Source organism: Rhinolophus ferrumequinum, chromosome X (assembly GCF_004115265.2).
Source record: "Rhinolophus ferrumequinum isolate MPI-CBG mRhiFer1 chromosome X, mRhiFer1_v1.p, whole genome shotgun sequence".
Taxonomy (NCBI): Eukaryota; Metazoa; Chordata; class Mammalia; order Chiroptera; family Rhinolophidae; genus Rhinolophus; species Rhinolophus ferrumequinum.
This window is the reverse complement of record NC_046284.1, coordinates 580,718-592,185: the sequence shown is the minus strand read 5'-3', so window position 1 is coordinate 592,185 and position 11,468 is coordinate 580,718. Positions and strand designations below refer to the sequence as shown.

Sequence of the window (11,468 nt, the reverse complement as noted above, 5' to 3'; positions counted from 1 at the left end):
AGAAAGAAGAAGGAGGTATGCTCCATGATTTCAAACTATACTACAAGACTATAGTAATCCAAACAGCATCGTGCTGGCAGAAAAAGACACACAGAACAGAGGAACAGACTGAAGAGCCCAGAAATTAACCCACACTTATCTGGTTAATCTATGACAAAGGAGGCATGAATATGCCATGAGGAAAAGGCAGTCTCATTTATTATATGGTGTTGGGGAAAATGGACAGATGCATGCAAAAAAATTAAGCTGGACTGCTCTCTTATACTATATACAAAATAAACTCAAAATGGATGAAAGACAAGTGTGAAGCCCTAAACCATAAAACTGCTATAAGAAAACATAGACAGTAAACTCTGACATTGCTTTTAGTAATATTTTTCTGGATATGTTTCCTAAGACAAGGGCAACAGGAGCAAAGATAAATGGGACCACATCAAACTAAAAAGCTTCTTAACAGTGAAGGAAATCAACAAAATGAAAAGACAACCTACTGAATAGAAGATATTTGCAAATGATCTGTCTAATAAAAGGTTAATATCCAAAACGAAGAATTTGTACAATTCAACATCAAAAATAAATAAATAATCCAGTTAAAAAATGGGCACAGGATTTGAACACACATTTCTCCAGCAAGACATACAGATGGCCAATAGACGTATCAAAAGATGCTCACCATCACTCACTAATCACAGAAATGCAAATCAAAACCACAGTGAGATGCCACCTCACAGCTGTCAGAATGATTATTATCAAAAAGTCAACAGATGAAACGGCCCAGTGGCTCAGGCTGTTGGAGCCCCCTGCTCCTAACACCGAAGGCTGCCGGTTCGATTCCCACGTGGGCCAGTGGACTCTCAACCACAAGGTTGCCAGTTCGACTCCTCAACTCCCACAAGGGATGGTGGGCAGCACCCCCTGCAACTAAGATTGGACACGGCACCTTGAGCTGAGCTCCCATATGACTCGGTTGGAGCGCGTCCTCTCAACCACAAGGTTGCCAGTTCGACTCCCACAAAGGATTGTGGGCTGTGCCCACTATACCTAACAACAGCAACTGGACCTGGAGCTGAGTTGCGCCCTCCACAACTAAGATTGAAAGGACAGCTTGATTTGGAAAAAGACCTGGAAATACACACTGTTCCCCAATAAAGTCCTGTTCCCCTTCCCGAATCAAAAAAAAAAGGCAGTAGATAAGATGTGTTGGTGAGGATGTGGAGAAAAGGGAACCCTTGTGCACTGTTGGTGGGATTGCAAATTGGTGCAGCCGTTATGAAAAACAGTGTGCAGGTTCTTCAAAACAAAAATAGGTGGCAGCCGGTTGGCTCAGTTGGTTAGAGTGCAGCGCTCATAACACCCAGGTCGCCAGTTTGATCCCCACATGGGACAGTGACCTGCAACCTCCACAACTGGATTGAAAACGACTTGACTTGGAGCTGAGCTGCGCCCTCCACAACTAGATTGAAAAAAAAAAAAGACTTGGAGTTGATGGGTACTGGAAAAACATTTCAATATTGAAAAGACATGCACCCCTATGTTCGTTGCAGCATTGTTTACATAGGCCAAGATATGGGAGCAATGTAGGTGTTCTTTGAATAGATAAGGAAGAGGTGGTACATATATACAATGGAGTATTACTCTTCCATAAAAAAATAATGAAATCTTGTTATTTGCAACAACATGGATGGACCTCAGCTAATCTCATAATTAATGGTGAAAAACTGAAGCCCTTTGCTTTACATTCAGGAACACGACAGGGCTGTCCCCTGTCACCTCTGTTTTTCAACATAGTGTTGGAAGTCCTTGCCAGAGCAATCAGGCAAGAGAAAGAAAAGGCATCCACATTGGGAATGAAAAAGTTAAATTATCACTCTTTGCAGATGACATGATGCTATATATAGAAAACCCTAAAGACTCCACCAAAAAGCTATTAGAAACAATCGACGAATACAGTAAAGTTGCTGGCTACAAAATCAACGTACAAAGGTCCATTGCATTCCTATATAATAACGATGAGATCTCAGAAAAAGAAATACAAAAAACAATTCCTTTTGCAATTGCAGCAAAAAGAATAAAATACCTAGGAATAAACTTAACCAAGGATGTGAAGGACCTATATGCTGAAAACTATAAGACATTTTTGAAAGAAATTGAAGAAGACACAAAGAAATGGAAAGACATTCCGTGCTCATGGATTGGAAGAATCAACATAGTTAAAATGGCCATATTACCCAAAGCAATATACAGATTTAATGCCAGCCCCATCAAAATCCCAATGGCATTTTTTAAAGAAATAGAACAAATCTCATCAGATTTGTTTGGAACCACAAAAGACCCCGAATAGCCAAAGCAATCTTAAGAAAAAAGAACAATGCTGGAGGTATCACGCTCCCTGACTTTAGCTTGTACTACAGGGCTACAATCAACAAAACAGCATGGTATTGGCAGAAAAACAGACACATAGACCGATGGAGTAGAATTGAGAACCCAGAAATAAAACCTCATAAATATGGACAGGTAATTTTTGACGAAGAAGCTAAAAACATACAATGGAGAAAAGACAGCCTCTAAATGGTGCTGGGAGAATTGGATAGCCACGTGCAAAAGAATGAAACTGAACTGCTATCTGTCACCATGTACCAAAATTAATTCAAAATGGATCAGACTTAAGCATAAGACCTGAAACAGTAAACTGCATAGAAGAAAACATAGGTACTAAACTTATGGACCTTGGGTTCAAAGAGCATTTTATTAATTTGACTCCAAAGGCAATGGAAGTAAAAACTAAAATAAATGAATGGGAATATATGAAACTTAAAAGTTTCTGCACAGCAAAAGAAACCATCGACAAAATAAAGAGGGAGCCAACTGAATGGGAGAAGATTTTTGCAAACAGTGCCTCCGATAAGAGGCTAATATCCACAATATACAAGGAACTCATGAAACTCAACAACAAAAAAACAACCCAATTGAAAAATGGGCAGAGAACCTGAAGAGACATTTCTCCAACGAGGACATACAAATGGCAAATAGACATATGAAAAAAAATGCTCAACATCACTAATCATCAGAGAAATGCAAATAAAACCCACAATGAGACATCACCTCACATCAATTAGAATGGCTATCATCAACAAGACAAATAGTAACAAGTGTTGGAGAGGCTGTGGAGAAAAAGGAACCCTCATACACTGTTGGTGGGAATGCAGATTGGTGCAGCCGTTATGGAAGGCAGTGTGGAGGTTCCTCAAAAAATTACGAATAGAATTACCATGTGACCCAGCAATCCCTCTGCTGGGTATCTACCCAAAAAAATCTGAAAACATTTATCCATAAAGACACGTGTGCTCCAATGTTCATTGCAGCTTTGTTTACGGTGGCCAAGACGTGGAAACAACCAAAATGTCCTTCGATAGATGAATGGATAAAGAAGTTGTGGTATATATACACAATGAAATACTATTCGGCGGTAAGAAAAGATGATATAGGAACATTTGTGACGACATGGATGGATCTTGAGAGTATAATGCTAAGCGAAGTAAGACAGAAAAAGCAGAGAACCATATGATTTCACTGATATGTGGTATGTAAACCAAAAACAACAAAAGAACAAGACAAAAAAATGAGAAACAAAAACTCATAGGCACAGACAATAGTTTCGTGGTTACCAGAGGGTAAGGGGGGTGGAGGGTGGGAGATGAGGGTAAGGGGGATCAAATATATGGTGATGGAAAGAGAACTGACTCTGGGTGGTGAACCCACAATGGGATTTATAGATGATGTAATACAGAATTGTACACCTGAAATCGATGTAATTTTACTAACAATTGTCACCCCAATAAATTAAAAAAAAAAAGTTTGGGGATGTAAAGTAAAGCATAGTCAATATTATTGTAACAACTTTGTATGGTGGCAGATGGTACTAGACTTATCACAGGGATCAGTCATGTTGTAAGAATATAAATGTTGTATCACTATGTTTTACACCTGAAACTAATATTGTATGTCAGTTATAATTTTTAAAAATCAATGAACTAGCAAGTCGAGAGCTTCTTTGCGCCCAGGGGACTGCGCCTGGCGTCTGCGCGGTCGTAAGCATGCCACAAAACGAACATATTGAGTTACACCGGAAGCGCTATGGATACCGTTTGGATTACCATGAGAAAAAGAGAAAGAAGGAAGGTCGAGAGGCTCATGAACGTTCAAAGAAGGCAAAAAAGATGATTGGTCTCAAAGCTAAACTCTACCATAAACAGCGCCATGCTGAGAAAATACAGATGAAAAAGACTATCAAGGTGCATGAAAAGAGAAACACCAAACAAAAGAATGATGAAAAGACTCCACAAGGAGCAGTACCTGTGTATCTACTGGACAGAGAGGGACAGTCCCGAGCTAAAGTGCTTTCCAATATGATTAAACAAAAATGCAAAGAAAAAGCGGGAAAATGGGAAGTCCCTCTGCCCAAAGTTCGTGCCCAGGGAGAAACAGAAGTATTAAAAGTTATTCGAACAGGGAAGAGAAAGAAGAAAGCATGGAAGAGGATGGTTACTAAAGTCTGCTTTGTTGGAGATGGCTTTATTCGAAAACCACCTAAATATGAAAGATTCATTAGGCCAATGGGCTTACGTTTCAAGAAGGCACATGTAACACATCCTGAACTGAAAGCTACCTTTTGCCTGCCAATCCTTGGTGTAAAAAAGAATCCCTCGGGCCGGCCCGGTGGTTCAGGCGGTTGGAGCTCCATGCTCCTAACTCCGAAGGCTGCCGGTTCGATTCCCACATGGGCCAGTGGGCTCTCAACCACAAGGTTGCCAGTTCAATTCCTCGAGTCCCGCAAGGGATGGTGGGCTCCGCCCCCTGCAACTAAGATTGAACACGGCACCTTGAGCTGAGCTGCCACTGAGCTCCTGGATGGCTCAGTTGGTTGGAGTGTGTCCTCTCAACCACAAGGTTGCCGGTTCAACTCCTCGAGTCCCGCAAGGGATAGTGGGCTGCGCCCCCTGCAACTAGCAACGGCAACTGGACCTGGAGCTGAGCTGCGCCCTCCACAACTAAGACTGAAAGGACAACAACTTGAAGGTGAACGGCACCCTCCACAACTAAGATTGAAAGGACAACAACTTGACTTGGAAAAAAGGCCTGGAAGTATACACTGTTCCCCAATAAAGTCCTGTTCCCCTTCCCCAATAAAATTTAAAAAAAAAAAAAAAAAGTTAGACAACACTGAACAAAACAGACAGAGTTCTGTCCTCATGGAGCTTAGTATTGAAAAAAAAAAAAGAATCCCTCATCCCCACTTTATACAACTTTGGGTGTTATTACCAAAGGTACAGTCATTGAGGTGAACGTGAACGAGTTGGGCCTTTGTGACACAAGGAGGCAAAGTTATTTGGGGAAAATATGCTCAGGTTACCAACAATCTTGAAAATGATGGATGCATAAATGCAGTCTTACTGGTTTGACAGCAGTTCATACAAGTAACTCCTTATCATTATTGAAGATTATACATCAATCAAGAAAACGACCTTTACTGTGATGTTTCTGAGTACCAAACAGCTTCCATGTCTGCAGTCAAGAGAACTATTTATTCTATTGTAAAGAACATTAAAATGGCCCAGTTTTACAAATTGGTCTTTATTTTGGGGTCTGTTTAGCATTTAGATGTTCATGAAATTGAATGATTAAACAAGCAGTTATAAAAAAAAAAATCAATGAACTATAAGAATAATTATACACATTGAGGAAATTAGAGCCTTAAATAAAAGTACTGAATCAGAAAACTAAATAAAAGGGAAGGGTAAAGGAAGCAACCCATATGTTCATTGACAGATAATGGATAAAGAAAGTGCGGCATATGCATATGGCATATTATGCTGCCATAAAAAAGGAATCTTGTCATGTGGATGAACCTTGAGGACATTATGCTAAGTGAAGCAAGTTACTCAACAAATGACAGTTACTATATGATTCCATTTATATGCAGTACCTAAGGTAGTGAAAATCATGGAAACAAAAAGTTGATTTCCATGGGGAAGGGTGTGGCTGGAATTTAATGTTTAGTGAGTGTGGAGTTTCACTTTTGCAAACTCTGAGAAAGTTCTAGAGATGTGTTCCACAACATTGTGAGTATGCTTAGCACTACTGGACCACTTAAAGGTGATTAAGATGGTGAATTTTGTGTGTTTTTTTAAAGTACAATAAAAACAATTAAAAATATGTTCATTTAGTTGAACAAAAAAGAGGGAAGTTTAAGGAACTTATATGTGGAAAGATTTTTACATGCTCCCTGAAGTTGTAAAATATTTATGCTAAGAAGACTGAGAAACTGTACATTTTAATCTGAAGAGTAGCAACTAGAGAAGCTCTACAAAGAAATGCCCAGAAATCTAAGGATAAATTAAAATGGAATACTGAAATGTATTTCAATAGAAGAGAAAATGTATACAAATAATAGAATACAGGTCTACACAGCAACTTTTCAATGCGTACATTAAATGGTATTAAATGAATTAAAAGATTTTTCAAATGGATGAATAAAAAAGAAGAAACCAGGATCCAACTGAATGCTGTCACCAAGAACCCCCTTTTAAATACAGGAACTTGAAAAGTAATGTGTTCCATTTCCTGGTAAGATGAAGCAAGTAAATAAACTCCACCTTTCTTCTCCCGTTAAGTGCAGCTACAAAACTACAGAATGCACGAAGCAGCTATTTGAAGATTGTGAAAGGTAAACCATACCAAGTGGAATGGAGAAGAATGTGCCATTGTATGTTGTGAGTATATTATCTTTTTTTCTGAGGTATCTGCCAGGAACATGGAAGTAAGCATTGCTGTGAGAAACCATCTAGTTCCAATTTGAACAGTGGGAAAGAACTGCTTATGTTAGATTACTGGGGTAGTCTGCTGATTTTTTTTCTGTATTTCAGTTTCTTGTACCACATCCCTCAAAGCATTCCCAAGTTGTCAGTGAGGTAACTAGGACAGGAAGAACAATGGTGTCCAGAGGACCCTAAAACTCTGATATAGAAGAAATTGCCACTCTCATCAGAGGAACTGTGGTCTCAAGATTGTGATGCCAACCTTCTCTGTTTTTTCACTGTCTCATCTGCTGCTTGGCTCCAGGTATCAGCTTAATCACAGAAGAATGCAGCACACAAGTATAACTAAAGTACCAGTTTTCTGGTTAAAGGACCAAAACTGGGAGCGCCATGTAACCAGAAAGTTCTGGGGAGATCATGGAGACAAGGAAACTGGGTAAGCGACACTGTAGTGCTGTTTATAAAATCCTGGGCTCACCGCAAGTCTGTGTGAATATGTGCATCTGCCCCTAGCATGCATGCTGTTATTACATGCACAGCCATGACAAAGCCCTGAGACTGAAAATCCATAAGCAGAGGGCATGGAAGATCCACGAAAGAAGCAGGCCACTCCACTCTGGCAATTAACAGTTTAGTACAGATGAAGTATGTCTTGAGCAGCTGCGAGACAAAATGGATGTCCTCCACACAACTTGACAGGCCCCAAAGATCGATACAGGATAAGTGGTGGGGATATTCACGGTGGCATTCATGTGAATGCCACCAGGTACAGAAAATGGCCTGTTTGATCAGGACAGTGGCCTGCTCTAGAAAGCAGTGTGTAGCAGGAGGCAGGGGGGCTGCTGCTTCATGTCAGAATGGACATCCGTTATCAGACAGTTTCAAAGGGGACCGTTATCTCTATTCTGGCCCGGATCCAACAGCAGTCTCATGGAACAGTCAGTGAGGGGCTTCAATAGCCTGCAGGTAGCTCGCTTAGTCACCAGTTGCCCATATTCAAGAGACAGTCCACAGCCACGATACAGACACATGCAAGACAAAAGACAAATTAAGAGAAATAGTCCAAGTATTAGTAACAATTTTTTCCCATCATGCTCCCCAGGACCTGAGCCATGTTTTAACAGATCACCTAGGCTTGGAGTCAGGTCACTCTGGGAGTTTACTTGAGTTTTCATAGTGCTAAAAAGAAAGAGACCACTAGCAGACTCATCAGTTTGGATGGTGGCACAGGTGCCCCCTGTAACTGGATGCCACAGGGACAGCAGAAGTCTAAGGTCGGGGAGACAAGTATTTAGTAGGGACTCAAATAGAGAGCTCTGCTTCTATGAGAAATCCACCTGTAACCTGATCTTTAGCTGTTAAGGTGGCTGCAGCCTGGGGGAGCTGGCCAGGCTGTGTAAACCGTATGTGTTGGCTGGGGGAGTTGCTGCTCTCTGCAGTAAGGATGTAGGTTCAGTCTCAGGGATTCACAGAATGAGAAGATATTGCACACATCATATACCAAACAATGTGCCTACGAGCAGACTATATATAATGAACTCTCACATTCCAACAGTAAGAAAACAAGAAACCTCCAACAATTGGCAAAATATTTGGAAAGACACTTCACCAAAGAACATGCACAGATGCCAAATAAGCTTATAAATAGATGCTCAGCTCCATTAGCCTTTAGCAACATGAATTAAAATCCCAGTGAGGTAACAGTACACACCTGTTTGGCAAAACAACAATATAAAACAAACCAACAGTCAAGTTCTGGGGAGGAGTAAATAGTGTGAAGGGGAAATGATACGGCCATTCTGAAACCTGTTTGGCGTTTTGTTATAAAGTTAGATATACTCTTACTGTATGATCCATTAATCCTATCCCTAAGTATTCGTCGTAGACAAGGCTCCAGAAATCTTCTGTAAAGGACCAAATAGTATTTTAGTCTTTGTGGGCCATGTGGTCTCTATCACAACTACTTAACTCTGCTGTTGTAACACAAAAGAAGTCATAGGAAATGTGAGTGGATGAGCATGGGTACGTTCCAACAAAACTTTTTTACAGAGAGTAAAATTTGGATCAGACCACTTTCATGTGTCATGAAATATTCTTTAGTTTTTTCCAGCCATTTGAAATGTAAACACCATTGTTAGCTCTTTAGTCACACAAAACATGATGGGCCAGATTGGGCCATAGTTGGCTGACTCCTCCCAGAGTAAAACCTTTAACTTTTAGAACAGCTTTATATGATCATTTTGTAAATTATATAAATGTCTGACCACTGTACTGTACACCTGAAGCTAGTATAAAGTAATATTGACTGTAATTGAAAAAAATAAATAAAATTTTTAAAATTAAAAAAACACCCAATGCCCAGCTTTATTTACTGTTGCCAAACCTGGAAACAATCTAAGTGTCCTTTCACTGGTTAATTGACTTTTAAAAGGTGGTAAATATATGCAATAGATTACAACTTACCTTTCTCTCAGCAATTTATAGAATAAAAAGCTCCCAAAAAAGTCAGTAAATATAGAAAATCTAACACTATCAGTCACCCTCGTTTAATTGATATTTATAGAACACTATACCCAACAACTGTAGAATACAAACTGTGTTCAGATGTATGTGGAATGCTCACCAAGACAGACCATTTTTGGGGCCACAAAATGTTTTAATACACTTAAACTAATAAACTCATACAGAGTATGCTCTCTGTACAGAAAAGCACTAAATAGAAATCAACAATAACATAACAAGATACCAAAGTATCTTGGGAAATGACCAACAGTCTTCTAAATAATCCATGGATCAAGGAATGAATCACAAGAGAAATTCTAAAATATTTGAACTGAACGACAGTTCAGAAATTATTGAGAATACCCAAGAGAATGTTTAAATTTTTTTCATCTTATATTTGATATTAGAAGGAAACGTTGAAGGTGTATGTAGGCTAGTAAATCACTGAATATGTTTATTTATGGTCTCGTATAGTCTCTGGTCTCATATCAGTGATCTACCAGTTCAGTAGCTACTGTCTACTTTCTTGCTTTAAAGATAAATATATTCCTCCAAAAACCACTACTGGAGTGTCATGTTGCATTTCTGTGTTATTTCTGCTAGTAACATTCTGGTATATTAAGGCAAGAGGTACATTTTATAAAACTGCACAATGAAACTCATAATTGATCATTGACTAGTAGGTATTTTAAGTCTTTTGTTAAAAATTTGTAATGGACAGTTAAGAAGATTAACAGAAAGTTAGAGAAACTGTGAGATCACCCAGCAAGGAGTTCACTGTAGAGTCTGTCTCTATCAAACAAATGGAAAAGAACAAGTTACAGTTAAATTTGAATGAAACTGCCTGCCGTTGTTTCACTTCCTGTTGTCGATATTTACATTCCTTTATTGAGCCTACCTACATTTTAGGCTCAGTAAAGGCCTAAGATAATGACAACGAATTCGAATTCGTATGTTTTCTTCTGGCTTTTTCGATGACTGTGTCTTCTGCCTAATCTAGATTTACAAGCAAAATCTAGAAAACTTGCAAAAAAATGTTTTGTGTTTTTTATAGAAACAGTAGAGAAAATACTGCTGTTGATTTTAATGAGGAAAATTAATTTATTTCAGTCTAAAATGGGAAAAATTTCAAAGACTCACAATACCAACACTTGGTAAAAATAGGGAGTGACTGGAACTCCTACACTGCTGTTGGGATTGCAAAATGCGACAGCTTCATTGGAAAATGTTTGGTAGTTTTAAATATAAAGTTAAAATACACCTTTCATAAAACCCGTAATTCCACTCTTTAATATTTACCTAAGAGAAATGGAAATGTATGTCCACAAAAAGACTTATGTATACAACATAGATTTATTCACTATAGTAGAAAATTGCAATCAACTTAAATGGCTATAAACATACCATGTTTCCCCGAAAATAAGACTTAGCCCGACCATCAGCTCTAATGTATCTTTTGGAGCAAAAATTAATATAAGACTGGGGGTCGGCCCAGTGTCTCAGGTAAGATTGGAGCGCCGTGCTCCTAATGCTGAGGTCACCTGTTCGATTCCCATATGGGCCAGTGAGCTGCGCCCTCTACAGCTGAGATTTTGAACAACAGCTGTCCCTGGAGCTGGGCTGCCGTGAGTGGCCGTGTGCTGCCATGAGCAGCCGGTGGCCAGTGTGAGCGGCCGGCAGCCGGCGAGAGCTGCCATGAGCTGCTGTGAGTTGCCAACTGACGACTGGCGACCGACTGCTTCCGCTGCGGGGTCGGGGCGGGGGCAGCGCAAGGCTCCTAATACCAGCCTGGGCCAGGGAGCTCTGTCCTACACAACTAGACTGAGAAACAACGGCTTGAACCGGAGTGGGGGGGGGGTAGGCGGAAGAAGGGGGGACAAATATTTACATATAAAACCCTTATTTTACTATAAGACTGGGTATTTAATATAATATATAACACAGGGTCTTATATTAATTTTTGCTCCAAAAGATGCATTTAGAGCTGATGGTCTGGCTAGGTCTTATTTCTGGGAAACAGTATAAATATATGAATAACATGTATTACATACATACAGTGGACTATTACCAATGTAAAGAAAGGAACTACTGATCGTATAACAATATAGATGAAGGGGACATTCTGTGTAATTCCACTCATAAAATTGTAGA

At 39.6% G+C, this 11,468-nt stretch overlaps 1 protein-coding gene across 1 annotated transcript; it reads left to right on the top strand.

The window, feature by feature from the left end:
- Nucleotides 1-3,779: 3,779 nt before the first annotated feature.
- On the top strand, nucleotides 3,780-5,624 carry LOC117023764 (ribosome biogenesis protein NSA2 homolog). Its single transcript, XM_033108923.1, has 2 exons — nucleotides 3,780-4,702; nucleotides 5,284-5,624. Exons 1-2 carry the CDS (start codon nucleotides 4,095-4,097, stop codon nucleotides 5,420-5,422), a joined length of 747 nt encoding a protein of 248 aa, XP_032964814.1. The 5' UTR covers nucleotides 3,780-4,094; the 3' UTR covers nucleotides 5,423-5,624.
- Nucleotides 5,625-11,468: the final 5,844 nt, after the last annotated feature.

What these genes read in the sequence shown, in the direction of transcription:
- LOC117023764 (XM_033108923.1), top strand. Translation starts at nt 4,095, where the DNA reads ATGCCACAAAACGAACATATTGAGTTACACCGGAAGCGCTATGGATAC. An exon ending in CTTGGTGTAAAAAAGAATCC is followed by an intron (nt 4,703 to 5,283) that starts CTCGGGCCGGCC and finishes AAAAAAGAATCC; the next exon opens with CTCATCCCCACTTTATACAA.